Source organism: Plutella xylostella, chromosome 13, assembly GCF_932276165.1.
Source record: "Plutella xylostella chromosome 13, ilPluXylo3.1, whole genome shotgun sequence".
Classification (NCBI taxonomy): domain Eukaryota; kingdom Metazoa; phylum Arthropoda; class Insecta; order Lepidoptera; family Plutellidae; genus Plutella; species Plutella xylostella.
This window is the reverse complement of record NC_063993.1, coordinates 4692332-4713996: the sequence shown is the minus strand read 5'-3', so window position 1 is coordinate 4713996 and position 21665 is coordinate 4692332. Positions and strand designations below refer to the sequence as shown.

At 37.0% G+C, this 21665-nt stretch overlaps 1 protein-coding gene across 2 annotated transcripts in view; it reads right to left on the bottom strand.

The window, feature by feature from the left end:
* Positions 1–283: 283 nt before the first annotated feature.
* LOC105398042 (zeta-sarcoglycan) overlaps positions 284–21665 on the bottom strand; it is a 45187-nt gene continuing 23805 nt past the window's right edge. For both annotated transcript variants that reach the window (XM_038111758.2, XM_038111755.2), the window contains 5 exons: positions 12759–12981; positions 3613–3802; positions 2042–2234; positions 1447–1570; positions 284–1248 (listed from right to left, as the gene is read on the bottom strand). In XM_038111758.2, the coding sequence (XP_037967686.1) occupies positions 1054–1248; positions 1447–1570; positions 2042–2234; positions 3613–3802; positions 12759–12981 (925 nt within the window). In that variant the 3' untranslated portion in view covers positions 284–1053. The remainder of the gene's footprint in view (positions 1249–1446; positions 1571–2041; positions 2235–3612; positions 3803–12758; positions 12982–21665) is intronic.

Genomic DNA, 21665 nt, shown 5'->3' with positions numbered 1-21665 from the left:
GCGTTATTTATAATTGTGAATTCCTCATGAAAAGGATGATGAAATGACAATAGGTAGATGAGTTGGTACATATTGAAAACAGAAACAGTTATGTGACACTTAAAATTCAAGCCCTATATTGATTCAATCATATTAAGCCCCTGTTTCACAATGTCTGGTTAGTCGCTACCTGTCGGATAGAATACATGCTGTCACTGTCTAAAAAATAATAACAGAGAGTGACAGCATGTATTTTATCCGTCAGGTAGCCACTAACCAGACATTGTGAAACAGACCCTAAATCTACAAAGGTACAATAATTTACTAAAATATCAATTAAGTAACATAATTACAAATAGTGACCTGAGTTTTCAGAACAAAACATAATATTTACTTTGATCCATCAGTCAAAGTTTTAAGTGAAATGTGGCCGACATAAATAGAACATTAACAAAAAAGTGTAACAAACAACAACTGTTTAATTTACTTCTATTTTTGATATGTTACTTTTGATTTATATTTCAATTTATTAAACACTCCCAGAATTTATTATCAGCCTAGTTGTAATTCCGAAAGGCACTATGTCACGATAATTAAAATTGAAAATATCGGAATAACTTCTAGAAGAAAGCTAAGAAAACACACTTAAAGCGTCACAGAAATATATTTTTCTTAGTCTTCGTATATATTTTTCTAATCTAGATCATAAATAAGGTCGTTGTAGAACCATGTTGATATTGCTTACAATAATGTTTTGAAAACAAAGCCCCACAGGAGGTCAGACACAACGAATATAAACACAACAATTTGTACAACACTGCGTAAATACTGGCAAGCTGCACTTGAATTTTATACATATTATGTATTTGATGAACCAAATAAAAAATGCATTAAATTTTCAGCTCAATTATTCATTGTTTTATAACACCTGCACACTCAAGCTACAATAAACCCTCATTAGTTACCATAGTTCTGAACCTACACTCCAACACAAATTACACAATTGAACTTTATGAACACTTTTCACTTCAAATTGTTTTGTAAACCTGTACAATAGACACTGGCGGAATGCCATCATCGACATATGAGGCTGTCTTCTCTGGCTGCGCAGGCGCCGTGGGGCGGCGCGAGGAACAGCTTGCCATTCGCGCATGCGCAGAGCTGGTAGATGTTCTGATGGTGTGGGTCGTGCGAGTGCGGCTGCGAGGGTGGCAGCGGCAGCGCTGACTTCAGCTTTGGCATGTATATGCTCGGTGCGTCGAGCCGTATCTGTAAATAATTATAGTATGTGATTGTGGATTAAGGGTCACAGCACGTATAAGTGTAAGATAAACGGACCGCCTTTCTTTTTTTCTGTTTACCAGGCGATCCGTTTACGTTACGCTTATACTTATATGCTGTGAGTGCTGTGGCCATTATCTGACACGGGTAGCAATCAGGGTAAAGTTTTAGCCCTATAGTGCTTACCGATCCAGCTATAGACCGCAGCTGGAAGGTGGTGAGACAGGTGGCGCTGATGTCCCCGGCGCGGGACTCAATGCTCACACTCTGTGCCGCCTGCATCTCCAGGGACCTCGTCGGGGACTCCAACCTGGGCAGAACTGGTGGTTAATATATTTGTTTCTACCATCGGCTCTGTTAATTGGTCGAGGATCTGTCCCGCCACTCTACTCGGTAGGTGTAACAAGGGAGATTAGAGTAGATCATGTCCAAAGACCCCATAACGTTAGGGGTAAAGACCCCAGGACCCCAGAGAAAAACATAGTCGATAGGTCCTAGGACCTCCTGGTCTGACGACTTCACACAGGTAGAGACTACATGTACTAATATTTCAAAAACTCGTATAACAAACAACGACCGAGCCTGCTACCCCGCAAGGGAGTACATTAGTACAAGGCGTGAGTGCGTGTTTTTTTTTTCGTATATCAAAAGTTGAGAATGACCCCCTGGGTCACCCTCTTTCGGCTTCGTATACCCTTTTTGCAACACCCTGTACAAGCAGAAATTTTTCAAACATAAATAGGCATTAACCCAACATTCGAAATATTCGAAGCAAACTCACATAAGAGGTTTAGCCGGCGGCGCCTTGACGACAGGCGTCTGCACAGCGACATGAAAGGTGGCTCCAGCCGGGCTGGTGAGGCTGAGGGCGTCGGCGCCCACCGTCACCGCGTCGTGGGCGGCGCCCAGCAGCAGCTGCCCTCGACTGTCGCGGACCTCCAGGCGGCTCGCGGTTATTTCTAGACGGTCGTGACCTGCGAATCCACCGTTAAATTAATTCTGGGTGTTCTTTTACGTTGGATAGGACCGGGTTTATCTACCAAAAGATGATGATAATAATATATGTATGGGGACATCTCACACACGGCCATCTAGCCCCAAGCAAGAAGTAATATGGGTGAAATAATATTCGTTAATGTCGGTATATGGGTATAATTTGTATATTTTGTTCATTGTATCCAAAATACGGCAATACAGTTCGTTCGATTCGATTCGTCGTTATTATTATTTTATCCATATTTAACTGTATCAGCGTAATTTCTGTGAAGCTGTGATAAACAGAAATACCAAGTGACTTGTATGTAACATAGGTACCATAGGTAAACAGTTTATAAAATTTAAACGATTTCATGTTAATATTTAAACATTTTTCAACTCATCAAATTTACCTATCCCGTAAAGCTTAATAATATGCAAACCATGCTTCCAAAATATTGATAACTTTTAATAAATTACCTCTTTATTTTGGCATGGAATTTTAACGGCCAAAATATTTGGCGCAACTATTTGTATTTAAATTTAAACTAAATTGCAATACGCTCTCTGAAATTACTCACTGAAATGAATCAATATCTTAACATGGCTTTTGACATTTACCAGAGGTGAATTTTCAGGCTCTAGATATGGGAGTATATCGAGAGAGAGAGAGAATATCTGGAGATTGGTATAATAAAACTGTTAGCCTCTGACTGAGTTAACGGCGTATCGGTTTAGTACGCCGAGTGTTCATACTTTGCCAGCTTAGCGCATCTATATGTAGACAGTTTTTTATGCCTAGTAAGGAGTAGTCACCTACTGGAAATGCAGATAACGATAGATACATACAACACTATTCCAGCCTAAGGTACAAAACTAACTTTGATAACTTAACTTTAATCTAACAACAACTTGAACAAAATAGATGAAATTGTCATAGATAATTACGAATTTTGTGTAAAGATAAAAGATAAAATACTCTTTATTGCACACAAAAAGAAACAGTATTACAAACATGAACAGAAAATAAATAGCACAATCGGCGGCCTTATTACTAAAAGTAATCTCTTCCAGACAACCAAATTGAAAGGACATAGAAATAATGAAAAAGGGTAGCGTGTGAAAATAAAGGATATTTATAAACTACATTAATATAAAGTATAAACGATATCTAAATACCTACATATAATAATATATAAAACCTACATAGTTAATAATAAATATATACCTATATATTCTATAATAATACATAAATATTATTACAACTTTGATAGGCTTTCCTACGACATTATAATTTTAATAACTGTTCTATTAATGTTACTTGTTTAAACTGCTGGTGTTCCAGTTTAAATAAATAAATTTAACCAAAAACATTACCCAAAAACAGTCTGCTCTGTAGCAGCCCGTCCGGATCTCTCGTCGATATGGTGAAGTTCCTGGACGACTCGAGGGTGATGGGCTGTCCGCGGCGCGCCTTGATGCTGGACGCGAACATGGAGTCGAGCACGAGCGCCTGCCCCAGCAGCTGCAGGCCGCCCGGCACGATGCGTAGCTGGCCCATGCCCTCCTGACCGGGAAAATTTATGAGCAACAGGAGATACCCAAACAAAAACGTTTACGTTCCAAATAAATAAACACGCCTCAAAATAATTGCAAGTTAGTTTAGTTCGTAACATAGTGTCTTCTTTATTATTAGGATTCAGTTATTTTATTTAAATTAGATATGTATTTGTTGTATTATGATATAATAAAGAAGAAGAAGTACAAGAGATTTGAAAAATTGAGCAACAATACAATATAACTTTGATGATGATGATGTCTTCCATGCCGATGCTGTCCCGAATTATCGGGAGTTGTACCGATTTCGACTCACAGAATAATCAAGATAATTATTCTGAGTGTAGACGAGCCTTAATATTAATATCGGCGAGTTGAGGGTAGACTAATTTATCCACGTAAACGAGCAGCGCGGGAGCGCTTTTCACTTTTAGTGAGCAGCCGCGGTGAGCAGACGGAGAGTGAGGGAGTTATCAGTGTCGTGGGTGCGAGAGGACCCCGCGGAGCGGAGCCGAGGCGCCCAGGCTCGGGGAGCCGAGGCGGGCGTGATGGCCCGGTTCAGACAACAGCCAGTTACTGCAAGTGCGCAGCTAAGTGACCTTTCTACTTACCTTTTATATCTCGTTTATGATTGATAAGTTATACCTACACTTGATTTCTTGATGTACCAATTGTGTTTATAATGAGTAAGGAAACTAAGGAGCTAATAATGTAAGGTTTAAAGGAGGTACGAGGTACATACCGTACCCGTACCGTGTGATAATAGATAGATTACATATTCAGTGCGCCAGGGGAAACAATCCCATGTGATCAGTGTAAGAAGCTAGGGAAACAATCCCATGTGATCAGTGTAAGAAGCTAGGGAAACAATCCCATGTGATCAGTGTAAGAAGCTAGGGAAACAATCCCATGTGATCAGTCCCAGGGAACAACCCTGCTAGCGAGGCACGGGGTGGCTATAGGGGAGGTTGGAGGCCACTGGGGTGAAACCCCTAAGAACATCAGGATTATCCTTGACATTCAGACGATCAGGTTATTAGACTGATCGGTCATCACGTGTGCGTGATATTAAGTAACTAATATGTTTATGATATATCCCATATTCAGTTCGTCACCGTGATTAGTATGTTTGTACTAATCACGGTTATTAACAGTTCAGATATTCGCGTTTACTCATATAAATAGTTAAATGAATTCGCGACATGGTGGAGATGCTGGGATCTGAGTCCAGTGTTACAGCTTTGTTTGACTTGTGAGCAAATTTAAATTTACCCTGATAAGGGTTTTGCAAAATACAAGTAAATATGTTTTGAAATTCCATTAGAAACATTCACCAGTGAATAGTTAAGTTGTTTGATAGAAATTTGGGACTATTCTTGAGACTCGTAAGAGGTTTTATTGAAAATATACACATAAAGATTAAGATACCTACAAGTATATTAGTTTGGTGTAGCTGTTATATTAGTAAGTAAGTCAAAAGTATTTGACTTATTTGAGCATCGCTTATTGAGTATTTGATGAAATTACAAGTATAAATTGAAGTAAACCTATGATATTTTAAATGATACATGCATTAGAGTCGCTTTTAGAGTAGCGTGACATTATATTGACAAGATACCTCCAGTAGTGGATGGCATACGATATCTGAGAGGATTATGATTGGAATTTGCAGTATGTCAGTTTGCAGTTAGCAATTGATCAAATTTAGACCTGCAAATGAGCGAAGTCAGATTTGAATTTATTAGTTATGATACTGAAATAATGTGATAGTACAGTCCGTTCACCAAAATGTGACTTTTAGATAATGAGTATTGTAGACTACAATCTGTTCACTCAGCATATATTTTCCCCTGAGTAATAAGATATATTTAGTGAATTTTTGAGTAATTTATCATAGTGTGTGTGAGTAATTTACTCTTGGCACTTATTATGGTTCAGATTCAGATATTTAGTGATTGAATTAGACGCCATCGGGACAATCAAGTGGTTGCTTACAAGTTATTGGACTGCATAGATGTTACATAGTTAATGATATTCTTGATAAATGAAGCACAAATTCTACAATTTTATAGTGAAATGAAACTTGTAAAGGAGCAAGTCACAGTAAGCTAACTGTACGAGACGAGTAGACAACAGGCGCCCGCGCTGGCGCCACCGCCCGTTTCCTTGTTATGTTACATTGTTGCGGTCTAAATAATTTGCAAAGAAATTTGTTTTTTATTGCCTATTGAATATGGTTCAGTTTAATGAAGGATTTCCCAGAAAATATATTTTGATTTGATGATAAGTAGTACAGACTCAGGTGATGCTCTTGCTTGTGGGTACCTACCCCTTTAAATTTAGAATAACCAGTTGAAAAGCTATGAGCTAAAGAATATACCTAAACCAGATGTTCGAAAACAGTTTGCCTATTACCAAACATTTTGTAGTTCTCTTCGGATTGATAATTCGAGGATGTTAGAATTAGATATCGTGAAAGTTGGTAGAACTTATACTTAGTACCTATATCAGTAGTCTGAGCTCGGCCGCCACGGCGCAGTCCGCGTTGCACGCACATACTTACAGGAGTTCCACTGAACTTCTTAGACGGTCAAGATTAATAATATAATCTCTTGACATGGAGTCAAGCAATTCAATTCCAAAAATAGTACCGAATATGAATAGTGAAGTTGTCAGCTAACGAAGATTATACACCCATGTATATACTGTTCTCTGAAGTTATACTATATATAAAGCTTCAAGTTATTTAGAAGTTAAATGTATGTCTTACTTTAGTTCAATGTGAACTTTAAAATTATTAGATTTCAGTAAGCGTTAAACTTTTGTTACAAGTGAATGGCCTTAACCAATGAGCGACTCAGAAAAGGATCAGAATTTAAAGTACTTAGTTTATAAATCAAAGAACGTTTTTGGTTATTAATACCCAAGCAGGGTGGCCAATATCGGAGAATGAATCTCCTCTTAAAAATGAATATTCACATTGTACCCAATACTGTTAAGAATGTTTGAATTGTCATTGTATTGAAACTCGTACTCTTGTCTCTTACTGAGTATACTTACTTATACATACTTACATATATCTTAGCAATGTAAAATTTCAGATAAATTCTTGCGATTTTCTTATCAAGCAGACCAGACGTAACATAAGTCTGTATAGTTGCTTAAGTACTGTACCTTCAACATAAAGTTTCTGAAGGTAAAGGAAAACAAACTGTAAAATTGATATACTCAGTTGAAATTAGATATTTGTATACTGGGTTAACTAAGACTATTTTTTTCTTTGCATATAAGTACCAAGTTGGGACACACAATCACGTGCCAACGTCAACAAGATACACCTTATAGAATGTTTATAGTAATCATATAATTTAAAGGATCAAGAGTGATCTCAGAAGTGTTAGTCAATGAGTCCGAGAGGAAAATAAGTAGTTTCAGTTTCATCAAAGTTGAAACAGTTGTATGTGAGATGAAGTTGATTAGTGTCGTTATAGCTGTGAGAATTATAACACAAGTAATAAAGTAGCGCGACAACACTTGCATGGTTGCATGTTATGACCTATCAGTAACAGTAAGTTGCCTATACAGAGAGACCAAGTTAAGTCAGTCATTCAGAACGTTGCATTGTGGTATGTGGTATTCACCATATTTTTAAAATAAAATGAGTTATTTAGCTAATATTCAAATCTGTCGAAAAATTGGTCATTTTTATGAAAGTTCTGCTATGATTAATGTTACAACATTCTAGTAATAGCACGTAAAATAGCCCAGTTGCAGCAAAAGCAATGCTATTAAGAAATAAGAATTCAGATCTAGTTAAGAAGTAATAATAATAATAATAATAATAAACCTTTATTTCAGGCATCAGTAGCCCATATTATAAACTAAACACATACATTTTAAATCATACCAAATAATAAATAAAATAACATAATTATAAAATGTAACTAACTTAAACTCTAGCACTATTAATAGCAGGGGATTTAATAGTCTTTTTCGCCTCCCTGTAGCGACGGAAAACGATTCCCGCAGGCCAGAAGTCCTTGTTCAGTAGAACTTTCTGCTGGTCGGCGGGAACCCGAAGACGGAAGGACTTGAAGTCCGTCAGCTTGGCGGACTGCAGTCTTTCAATCGCCAGCACCTGGACTGGCTGTTCGGTGCGGCCGACACTCCTCTCCTTGATATAGCGCATGATGTTGTCATGCGCCATATTCGCGTGGATGCGGGAGACGTAGATGTCGACCGTGGGCGTGGCGGCCTTCAGCGAGCAGGCGGCCGAAGTAAATCTGGACTACTCATTGACAATGTGGAATACCTACAAAGTAACTATCAAAATCTTAGTGATACATATCATGTTGGTACAGTAGATCGATTATTAATTTAGAGTTTTACTTCACGAAACGTGATCTTAACTCCATGATTATAACAGTACTGATATAGAGGAACGTTAGATATAAGACATAGACCACCACAGACTTAAATCAGTCAACAAAGATTAAATTCAGATTCACGTTATTTTGAATCCAAAATAGTTATAAAAACAAGTTTGCCATAGGTAAATAGTATGGATAACCAAGTAGTAGTATATAAACACATCCCTTTTATTGAGATCTGCAATATTTTTAGATTTTGTATCATTTTTAGAATCCTATTATGTGTGGTATACAATGTATAATTGTATACATATAATGCACATGACCTTAACTAGCATGTGGTATTGGTACTCATAAAGTAAAGTACCTACGTAAGAACAGAATTATATGTAGATATACATAGGTACGCACGTACGTCACCAATGCAAGAAGAATTCAATAGACAGATAAACGGTAATCCTCATTATGTTTCCTTAACATACAGATGTTATATCAGAAGAATATTGTATAAGTCAGAAGTTTAAGTAGTGTGAGTGTTGAGTGTTGAAGCAAAAGGGTACCTAAGTCTCAATTAAAATTAAAGATTAACAATGTTCATGTTAAATATGGAGTACTTACCTAACTAGAGAACGGATGTGCAAACTGGTGCTTACGTACTATGTATTAGGCTTGAAGAAGGATAGATAGAATATGTGCAACACATGTAGGTACATGAGGTACATAGTCTTTTGTTGCTGTGTTTTAGTGTGAATAACTGAAATGAATATTTGAGGCCCAATGGGGATGTACCTAACTGAAATATTATGTAATTATAAGATAAGATAAGAAGACCTTAGTGCAAGGTATGCAGATTGGGGCATACAATACCGGATAAATTTTCAATGCCGGTGTTGAGTTCCGGTATTAAAACTCAATAGTAGTGCCGGTAATTAGACTTCATTGTAATAAATGGCATATATTGTGTTTAAAGGTCATATAGGACCAAATTAAACAAGAAAAGGCAGTTAAATTTAGTTTTCCTACAACAACAATTGAGTATTAGAGTTTATATTTTAGAATATATATTTTTTAACATTGATTTTGTTTACGCATGGACAACAGTAGATTTCCAACGTCCGAAAACTGCATTAAACGGTTGGAAACAAGTGGGCTTTCATGGTATATAGGAACACAAGGCTAACTATATCTTAATCGCTTAATTTATAGCCTAAAAGGGTCCGATTCCGGTGTTACTTCCATGCCGGTATTCACGTTCGATACCGGTATTGCGGTGTTGCATGCCCTAATGCAGATATACAGATATGCAAATGGTAACCTGTGTGCATTTTATAGTGAATGGGTACTACAATACTTGTTCATTGAGTCAGAGTCAGAGTCAGAGTCAAAGACAGAGTCAGTGGCAAAATCAGTGCCCGTTGTAATTGGAAAGGTTGAGCTAATTTATAAGTAATGAACCTACCCACACATCTGAACTTTCATAGAACGTTGAACAGAACTATAGACAGAACATATAATTGCATATCAGTATCAGTATCAGCATCAGTATCGGTGTATCACTAACCGTGTCATCAAACTCTGTATAATAACCAAGTCCAGTGTCAGAACAAGAGAGAGTTAGCCTCAGTTTAGATATACTAAAGTATCTTATTCATGATCAGGACTTCTCTTGACTTTTATGTGGGTTTACTATCACATAATATTCCCAGCAACTTAGTCCTATTACAAATACTTGTTGCAATGAATGTTTCCAAACTTATAACATAATCTGTTAATGATAAAGAGACAGATTCTTTAATGGTATTCTAATATGAAGGGATGAAAAGACAGAATAGCACTCCTAAAGTTCAGGCATACAATAAGAGTCTGATGACAACTAAGTTAATGTTTTATGGCAGACAGACAGACATAAGTATACCTGTTTTCACTAGGTATTTCAGTAACAAAATGAATTTTGTTGTTTTACTAGCATTTATTATCATTACCAATCATTAATAACTAGCACTGTTTTATACGAATAGTCGTAAGGATAAAAACCTTGCCATAGGGCAACGACGTAATAAGTCGAATACCAAATCACAATTGTTAACTTTGAACTACTGCTGTTAACTTCCTATATTTGCCCTTGAACCTTGGTGTTGGTTCAACATTTTAACTGTCAAAGGCAATATGAAAGCATAAAAATAATGATGGTACAGAATGTAAAATATTAAAATACATAGAAATTTACTCTAATGCTTGTTATAATAAAAGCTAAGGCTTAGATATTTAAATTAAAAGTTTTTCTGTGCCGGGGAGGGTCTTCGAACGTAGTTCAAGATAATACCTTGTAGTAGCTAACACTCCACTTATACCAAAACATAAATACATATAGAATAATAAAATTAAGTTAGAGTATGGTTAAGGTTATGGTTAAGAGATTAATATAGTTGTTGTAGATTGAACATTCATTTGGGATACTAATATTTATATCCTTAGAAGCAAACTAGCAAACAATAAATACAATATAATATAGATAAATGATAAGAATATGACATGATTCATGTTTAGTGTGAAGCGTTAATTTAACTATATGGGAGACGTGTCGACACCGAATACATTATTGTGTGTTGAAATAGATGTATTCTATTCTATTCTGTTCAGAGAGGGGGCGAAGTTTCTGTGCGTGGCTCTCTCGAGTGGAGCCTTTATGCATTTCCCCTTGGTTTCGGCTAGGCCAGCCACAGCTCCCGAGTAAACTGTCACAATAGTTTGTTTGCTACCTAATTCTTATTTGATTTAAGATTATTGTTGATTGAGTATTAAGATATAGTGTTCAAGTGTCTACATGCCGAAGTCAACAGGACAAATAGCTAAAAGCAGAAAATTACAGTACAGTCGTGTGTGTTATGTGACAGATACCTATAAGTAATAAATGTAAATGCAAGAAGAGGTGTAGTAAGAATAGAAGATAATAGTAAAATAGGATGAATTATTTGTAAAAGAAGCCACATAGTAGAAGTATTACATAGAACTTGCAATAGAAAATTGCTTGAATTACTGGAATGTTGTATGGTACGAAAAGAGAAGTGCAATTGAGGAACTTGTAGTAAAGGAGCCAAAACCATAGATTGCTACCGATGTATGCTTTATTGCTTATTGATGAAACAGGCATTAATATAGACGTAATATAGACGTAAAATCAAAACACGAAAATTTTGAGAAGGGTCTAATTTGTCGGTGGCTGATCTATACATATACTTATGACCTATATTAGAATAGGTAAAAGCGTCTCACTCATAGAAACTTTTCTCTCGGCGGGAGTGTCCCGAATTATCGGGAGTTGTACCGATTTCGACTCACAGAATAATCAAGATAATTATTCTGAGTGTAGACGAGCCTTAATATTAATATCGGCGAGTTGAGGGTAGACTAATTTATCCACGTAAACGAGCAGCGCGGGAGCGCTTTTCACTTTTAGTGAGCAGCCGCGGTGAGCAGACGGAGAGTGAGGGAGTTATCAGTGTCGTGGGTGCGAGAGGACCCCGCGGAGCGGAGCCGAGGCGCCCAGGCTCGGGGAGCCGAGGCGGGCGTGATGGCCCGGTTCAGACAACAGCCAGTTACTGCAAGTGCGCAGCTAAGTGACCTTTCTACTTACCTTTTATATCTCGTTTATGATTGATAAGTTATACCTACACTTGATTTCTTGATGTACCAATTGTGTTTATAATGAGTAAGGAAACTAAGGAGCTAATAATGTAAGGTTTAAAGGAGGTACGAGGTACATACCGTACCCGTACCGTGTGATAATAGATAGATTACATATTCAGTGCGCCAGGGGAAACAATCCCATGTGATCAGTGTAAGAAGCTAGGGAAACAATCCCATGTGATCAGTGTAAGAAGCTAGGGAAACAATCCCATGTGATCAGTGTAAGAAGCTAGGGAAACAATCCCATGTGATCAGTCCCAGGGAACAACCCTGCTAGCGAGGCACGGGGTGGCTATAGGGGAGGTTGGAGGCCACTGGGGTGAAACCCCTAAGAACATCAGGATTATCCTTGACATTCAGACGATCAGGTTATTAGACTGATCGGTCATCACGTGTGCGTGATATTAAGTAACTAATATGTTTATGATATATCCCATATTCAGTTCGTCACCGTGATTAGTATGTTTGTACTAATCACGGTTATTAACAGTTCAGATATTCGCGTTTACTCATATAAATAGTTAAATGAATCCGCGACAGATGCGGCTATGGTCACTGCTTATGGTTACTCAGGCTGCGTTGGTGTATAACTTAATACACACAACATGAATAGGCGGCTTTATCGTTAAAAAACTATCTCTTCCAGGTTACAACTTTTGCGTACAATTATTGCATTTAATGTTATTATAGTGGTTTTGAACACCATCGGTATTATAATATTCCGAAATAGGACACGACTCGTAATATTTGCCGATGTTAAAAAGTTTCTTTTCTGGATCTAGAAGCATTTATTACTTAACAAATAAGTAAGTAAAATAAAAAATTATAGAAGCCAAATATTAGTTTTCTAGTAATAGTGTCGAGAAGAAGAGTTTTGGAACACGATACAAATATTACAACTGTACTTACAGAATTGAAATCCATGACTTTGAGGACCCAAAGCGTCAGTGCCAGGTTGATGATCATCATGAGCATCAGCGCCATGACAAGAATGTAGAGACATTTTTTCCGCCACCCGTAGATCCCAACTTTGAATTGGCTATTATAACTGTTTCGTATCGACTCCTTTGTGTCTCGACTTGTATTATTGTTCAGGATCGGTTCAGGAGTGGTTTTGTCAGCGTACGGAATCCTGAAACAAATGAGTTTTCTTTGAAATGGCTGAAAAATATTGCTGTTTGTCTCATGACAGGAATATCAATATCATAGCTTTCAGGCACAGTAAAAGAATTTCCATCAAATACTGGAAGAATAAGATTTACTTGTTAGTTCTTCGGCTTGCAATGGCATTTGCGCAAAGCTATGACCTATATAAGAAATCCAATCTATCTATATGTATAATTGCTTTGCGAAGGTATCCAAGAGATTCGTCAAAAATAATATGGACCGGACAGAAATGTTCTGTATGGGGTATTAAGAAAACTACTTTGATTATAACGATAGCCAAAGTAAAATTATTAATATAAATTTATACTCGTACAATAATAGAGATAATGTACAAAGGTGGGCTTTTTGACAAAAAGCAATTTCTTCCAGCCAACCCTTGATTGGTTGGGAGATTTAATCAATTTATATCATTATAAATTATAAAACAAAACTTAGCAAAAGTGTATTGCTTAATCTTACCTACAAAATATGCATACGTATAGTAAAATCTTGTAAAATAATATCAAATAAAAATTAAAATTGGCATTTCGGTCTAAGAAACTCCACTCCATATCACCTCCGATTCCGTATAGATCTTGAGTCTTATGTAATTGATCCTCAATTACAACAAAACAATTCCTTCTACACTGAATTGAAAATGAAAATATTACAGCGGAAGAAATGTATGATTCTACAAATCTTATAAAAGGCGCAGCAGTGAGAATCTTTGACAGAACAGAATTTGTCTCGGCCAGTATAAGCTTACCGCGCTGTTTCGAACACATTTCACTTGCATAAATCATAACTTTATTTCCTTTCTCTCGCGATCCCGTGCGAAGAAATTCAGAGCTATGGCGGCTTACTGTAGCAGATATTCGCCTTCTATTATATTACAATTCTCACTGATGAGTTCATAATGACTTCCGTGTTTATCTAAAGTAAATAATCATGAAACTTTTACGTATTTCAATCACTTTATTAAAGATTAACATGTATAAAAAGTTTTTTCTGGTAAAAGCCTTCCGTGGCAAAACTTTAAACGAACAGAGGTAGGTTGCTGCAAAAACAACTTAAGCAAGTGGGGCTCCACAGCGGTGGCAACCAATGCGACTGTGGTACCTTCCAGACCATGGAGAATTTGATCTCATGTCTCTTGTGCCCTTCCTCCTGCACTCGGGAAGATTTACTCCTGGCCAGTCAGAAATCCAACAAAATAGTTTTTTTTTTTAGTCTGGACAAAATTTAGCCCGCATTCACTACACTGACACGTAAGAAGAAGAAGGTTCAAATATCGCGAAACAGGCTCTTACTCCAATGTCATTCCGGTAAATATATTGGAAACAAATGAGGGTAGATGCACTCCCATTTCGCAGGTCGTTAAATAAAATTGCTATAGGCATATAATATGTACACACCTATAGGATTTATTGTTCGATGCATTCGAGTTTACAACTCGGGTTCGCTTGTTTACGCTTGGTCCCGCCGCCGCTTCGCCGCCGCCCAGCATATTTTAAGCGTTAAAACAGCCATTTATTTCACAAACAAAACAAATATACTTTTTATATTCCCTTTTATATTTCTGTTAAAAATAAAGATTTTATAGCTGCGCATCGGAATAAAATATGATCAGATTTTACTATAAAAACGACAATACCTAGTTTTAAAGTGGAACGAGTAATTTTACTGTATCATACTTAGAAAATATATTTTTTCAAAATAAACCAATTCACAAAGGCGAAGTTATCGAATTTTGCGGCACCTCTACTGAGCTAACATTTCATGATTACAGCCACGGCATCCGGTATCCAACGTTGGTCCAGCGTTCGAAAGGACGAGTATAAAACGTCGCATCTCGAAAATTCACCGACCACCGCTGTCGTCGAGGAAGGGTCATAAATTTACAAGGATCCAAAACGACACTGGAGCAATGTGCACTGAAAAATTCTACAACACGCGTCTTTACCACACGACGGTAAAAGGGATATACCGGGCTTGCATTTTACGTGGCCTTATTTTGATGTGACATATCTGAGCACTTTTCGTGTTGTGAGTACTTGTGAGTAAATATTTGGCAAGTATCTCCGGTCTTAACCGACTTCGAAAAAAGGTCTGTATGTAGGATGTAATTTTTCTATGTATGTTCAGCGATATCTCCGTCATTTTTGGATCGACTTTAATAAAAAAAAATTTGAAGAATTTTGTTTGCCTTAGGGATTTACCACTTTAATTTCTAGTTTAATTACTCCCCCAAGGGTAGGAATAGAGGTAAAAATGGGGTATGAATTTCCATTTCGGGCACCTTCCAATGAAATTTCGGGCACCTTCCAATGGAATTCGGATTAACCCCTTCCAATGAAATTTAGAACCTGAATATATCTGTTATAACAAAACAATATGATGGTTATCTGGACTGGAGCTGATCTGATGATGGAAACGGAAGGCAGTCAAGGGAACTTCTCAACGGTATATAGCAAATACCTACCGTATTTAGGCTTGAATGATTCGTATTAGGAATTATTTTACTTTATTTATATTTTACAGCTTCAAATATAAACTAAAAACAGTAAACTATAAAATCATTTTAAAAGAATAAAAACCGTACACAAAACATCTATTTTTTTATGTCGACGGTTGTGTCGTGAGGGATGCTTTGAACTCCTACTAGTTTATGTTCGGTTTATTTACAGATGCATCATGTTCAACTTTGTTGCATCCAATATTCCAAAACTTTATCATTTATCGCATACATCCTATTCTTTGCCATACATCCTATACCAATAAATTTTTGCAAAGCTTTCCGTGTCAAATGGAATCTCTAAATAATCTAAATAGCGTATCTTCCAATAATTATGCAACTAAAACTAAAATAGTCCAAAGTTTTCCAGCAAGACGGTTCACTGCGGTATGGTGGCACTTCACAAATAAAGTGAATTTTTCTTGAATGTTACTCACTATGTACTTAATTAAAATCTCTTCAACGTACAGTATACATACACAATTATATTTCAATAACTCATTCTAGCACTATCAAGTAGCATCGAGATATTTAAATATCTCAAACACGGAATCAATTGCGTTGAACACGATGCAAGCAACTTCTCCCCACAATGTTATGCAATTTCATTGAACCCCAGCAAAATGGAAGGGTCCTGAAAAAACAAAGGAAGAAACGGTCAAGTGCGAGTCGGACTCGCGCAAAGGTTCTGTTATGCCACACAATACAATCCAAAAGGCTCTAAAACACAAGAGAATAATATTATTATTGATATGGATGTTATTGTTTACAAGTTTATCGACGAAAAAATTACACCATGGTGACAAATCGTAGTCTAGCTCTTGTGTTTGTCACCAATATCATTAGAAAGTTACTGTTACTGTTGTAAGTATTCCATGCCCTTGCAAATAACATAACAGGTGAAGTAAATAAATAATACCAACATATATTTTTCCATTCGATTCACGGAACCCTGAAAAATATAAAATGAAGAAGTGAAATCTGTTCGGGCGCGGTTTTTATCTCGGCTAGTGGCCCCGCAACACGTTTGGTAGGTTTATGTGGCATTAGAAACCAATTACACAAGTAACATTAGAAGCCGGTGTCCGTTGGTTCAGGGTTTCAATAATGGAACGTTTTATCGAAGCTTTGAGGGCTTTGTGTGCCGCTCGGAAATTATGTGAGGTTTTGAAACGCGACGTTAAGTTATTTTGTTCGATTGAATATAACCTGCACATACCTGTGCTAATTAGGTGCAGAAATGTAAGCATGCCTTCCCCGTAAGGAATTACAGACCATACCGTACGAAGTCGCATTTATATAAATTACATTATATATGAAGTCATATTGGTAATAAATATTTTATAAGTAAATGTAAAAACTTCCAAGAAGGAAATTTATTCGCTTAATAAATCCTATGTTCTTTTAACACCTCAATGAAATATCTCCAAATGAACGCAGACAGTAAACAATGTGGTTCCAATGCAAATAGATCGGCTCAGCAGTCAAAGATAGGAACGCAATACCATTAACTTAAGTACATAATGCTGATAAGAGGTATAAATGGGGTGGAGTCTAATAAATTCTCGGTACGGAAGCGTAAACGATGTACACGGCTACGAACGGGCTACGAAAAGCTACGAGTGGGCACGACGTGCTACGGCGTTGCTACGGCGTAGCTCGTAGCGCTATTCCGTGGCCCGTGAACCTTTCGCCGACTGTGTTCTACTAATTATTCTGAGAATCCAAGTAGATACTGTATGATCAAATGGTTATGTAGTTTTATTACGAAAAATATTCTTTTTTTTTTAACCGACTTCAAAAAAAGGAGGAGGTTCTCAATTCGTCGGGATCTTTTTTTTTTTTTTTTTTTTTTTTTTTTTTTTTTATGTATGTTCACCGATTACTCCGCCGTTTATGAACCGATTTTGAAAATTCTTTTTTTGTTGTATTGGGTTGAGCTCCCAGGTGGTCCCATTTTTTTTTCAGAATTTTATCTCACCCCCAAGGGTGGGTAAAGGGGTAAAAACAGGGTATGAATTTCCATTTTGGGCACATATTAACCGATTCTAATGAAATTAAGAACGTAAATATAGTTCTTATAACAAAAAAATATGATGGTGACCTTGAGCTGATCTGATGATGGAAACGGAAGGCAGTCAGGGGAACTCCTCAACGGTATATAGCAACTACTTCGTGTTTAGGCTTGAATGATTCGTATTGATTAGTAGGACTTTTTGGTATCATTTGCACCTTACTTTTGATTGAAAATTATTACAAATAAACTAAAAACGATTAAATAAAATAATAATTAAAAAAATTAAAAAACCGACTTCAAAAAACCACTAAAATGTAAGAAATAATTTAAGGTTTACACAAATTCTACTCGTATGAGACAGTACAAATATACCTAAGCAGGAACTGTTCTTTTTTGAAGTTGGTGCCATATTTCTTCAGATTACTTTGTCACCGCACCAACATCAAAAAAGAACAGTTCCTGCTTAGGTATATTTGTACTGTCTCATACGAGTAGAATTTGTGTAAACCTTAAATTATTTCTTACATTTTAGTGGTTTTTTGAAGTCGGTTTTTTAATTTTTTTAATTAATAGCCTGCGTTGTGTCCCACTTCTGGGCAAAGGCCTCCTTATATTTGGTCCAACGATCGCGATCCTCCGCCTCTTCGGACCACTCAGGTAGGAACTTCTCCAAGTCGTCCCGCCATCTCCGCCTAGGTCTTCCTCGGTGCCGACGTCCATCATTGGGCACCCACTCGGTGACAAATATTCATAAAATACTTTTTTCAACAAAATTATTAGCAAACACACGGTATGGATGCCTTACCCCTGTGGGTGCTGTGCTCAGACCAACTACAAATAGTGCTGTAGCTCTCTGTATATTTTTCTAGCAAAACCTACTTTCGTAACTGCCAATAACTTGTCTAAGGTTTTCAGCCTTGAGACCCGAGTCCGCATTGTTCTATGGTTTTCACCAATCAAGTGTGAGAGGGCGACTGCGTGTCCCAAATCCTAAGCGTTTCCAAAATTTATTAACCACACATAATACTAATTTTTCATATTTTCCACGAGATACTAAAGCGCGTCTAGGGTTTGTTACCATGGCGAAAGAATTGGCAAATACATAAATGTTACCTAGAGAAGTCGAGAAAGCTTACAATAATAACACTACGAACATAATACCGGAACAGCCCCCGGGTCGTCACAAATGAGCGGCATGAATCATCCACGTGGCTGGCGGAGCTACGCGGGACGAGATATCTTAATAAACCCGCGCTGTTCTGTGCGGTTCTCCTCTGTCTCTCTTCGTTAATCTCACTTTCGAGAGACTTATTTCGTTAGCTGTGACAACTTTTTTTTGGTGAAACTTTCCCGCCTTAAAATTTTTCTTATTCTTACATAATGTTTTGGGAAACTTTATGAATTACTTGCTTGCAGTTTTTTTTTACACTTGTTGTGCCCTATTGCTTGGCAAAAGTCTGACCCTGGGTCTACCACATATCCCTGTCAACGTTAAGGTAGAATTATTTTTGTACCTGGCAAGAAGGATAGTTAAGGCAGAATTATGTTTGTACAGAGGATTCTTACTAATCATAATCATCTTTATTGCAGTGCAATGCTGGACGTAGGTCGCTACAGTTTCAAAGATCTATAGCAACTGCTAATCGCCATGGTATTAACTTATTATTATCAATAATATCAAGATCGCATAACATTCTACTTGCCCAATCGAGCTCATTAAAGCATCCACACACCAATACTCGATGTCACTACAAAAAGCGGCTCCAACAGCAAGTTTAGTTGCATGTGTACTATTTAAGTGTTTCAATGAGGCGGGCGCGGGGGGGGGGGGGCGGCATTCGTTAGCAATATTCCACTAACGAACCAAATTAATGCCTATTAAACTCGAAAGCGGCTGCATCGCTGCATGGTGTGGTGGTGTCGAGTGATAACAACAACTGTTTCATTGCATTTTTGCGTTGGGTGAATTGCTTGGTTGAATTTCTTGCTTAAGTACTTACTTTTTTTTGTGGGAATTGACGATGATTTTTTTTAAAAGGTCAGTTATGTTAAAAGAAAATGAAAGAAGATTCTAGAAGGCACGAGCTTTTCATCATATTTAATATTTTAGAAAATTATTGAAAAATCTAAATTTACAGCTTTTTAAAATGTATGCAATTTAAATAGTGAAGCTACTTAGCCATATTTAGTTTTATTTAGAAACATAATTTTATGCTCCGTAATCATTATATTATCAAAGAAAGGAATCAGATGTAATCTTATCAAACAAAATGTTCTGTTTATTCGGATTTTAGTCAGATAAGACTGTCTGAAGACAATCCAAAGTACTAAGGTTAAGGTTAAATAGCAATCTACACAGGAAGCATAACCGGCATACATCACACATCACACCATATTTACGACTACAATTAGAAAACGACCTTCGTAAATTTATTATTATCAACGATGACATGTATTTTCTTTGTACATATGTAATATACATAAGTAGGTTCACCGATATCTTCGCCAGTTATGGCCGATTTTGTTTTTTTATTTTTACTTAAAAATTTATCATTGTTGTACCTGAAGAAATGCCGATAAATTAGCAAGTAAGTAAAGTGGCGCAGAAGGGGGAGATCCGGGGATCCCCGCGTCACGCGACGTGCGCTGTGTAGGCTCAGCGGAGAGACATAAATTAGCGTTTTCAATTTGCCAATGACGTATTGCTGAGCCTCGCTTCTAAGCGCGAGGGCTGTACTGTTCAGTACTCTATGGTGCTATTGAAGTGGTTTAAAATGTACTACTGTTATTAATAACTGATTAAAGTTGTAAAAAGTTGTTTTTTTTTTTTTTTTTAAAGTTGTAAAATTTTAAACAGCTATGTACAAATAAATTTATACGATAGATACGCATAACTCTTGCTGACTTCCATAATAGAAATCGGTTTGCAAACATTCCAAAAGCATCACCAAGTTCCGATCACACTGTCACTATTCATAAAAATACTTCTCAGAGTTGATTGTCGCGATAAGTTATTACTCGATGCCAAACTTGCATAATAACAGTTAGACCGGGTTAGACGTTTTCAAATGTATAAAATATTCATATCGATGAAATATTGAACATCGACACTCGTTCTAAATTCAGTGGAAGTGCAGAATGCAACATGCAAAAGCCATTGAACGACATCGTGTGAATGGATGTAACTTCGGGCGAAGCGCTCGCTTGTACTAAACTCTGCTATTATGTGCACAAGAATATGGACTGTCAGCCATAGCTGTGCCTAAAACAATTCTTGTAACCCCTAACTGTAAGCCTTAGGGTTGAATTTAGTTAAACAATAAACAATCCCGACACGAATATGGACACAATTCACTTGGATTGGACCTCAAACAGAACTTTGTATAAATTCTATTACAAAGTCACGTTTGTTTATTAAATACGTCGGAAAATGACAGGAAAATTTAACGAATTTAGTGTTGCCTTTTTATTTTATACAGTCAGTGGGTATGTAAGTACGTAGCCGTTCACAAACTTTTATTGAAATAGATAATGCCAAAACTTACAATTTACTGGCAAATTACAGCTATTAAACTAAATATATTTTGAGGAATCGGTATCGCGCTACCTTATGTTTCGTTCCCTATGGTGGTTTAAATAAAAGCACTTACGGGAAACACAGAGGATATGGTAATAGCCGCCCAAATCAATGTTCCCGCTGTAGGCATAGTTTGCTCAGTACAAAATACGAGTAGTACGGAGTTGGGGCCGAAGTGGGTTCAAATATCCGTCGTGGAGCGATGGCTGGCCGACACGGGGGAAGGCGATTTCAATGCTCCTGATTTATAGACCACATAATGGTGCTGCGCTGCATGCAGCCAATGCAACTACAGTCGACGTCTCGGCTAAACATTAGCAAATATTACGCCTTACGCCAATATGCGGGGTGCGGTTTTGTGAGAGATCTAGCTGGAGGAAATCATAGCTGTACTGAGTACTGCAACTGTTATTCTGGATGCATTATTTAAATTTGGAAGAAGTATGTGAGATGTTTTTTTATTAAGTAAGAAGCCTATTTGCTGTAAGATTTTAAAGATTGATTTAAGCCAAGTAAGTCAGGTATATATATATGAACTTGCCGCAAGTCCGATCACTGATT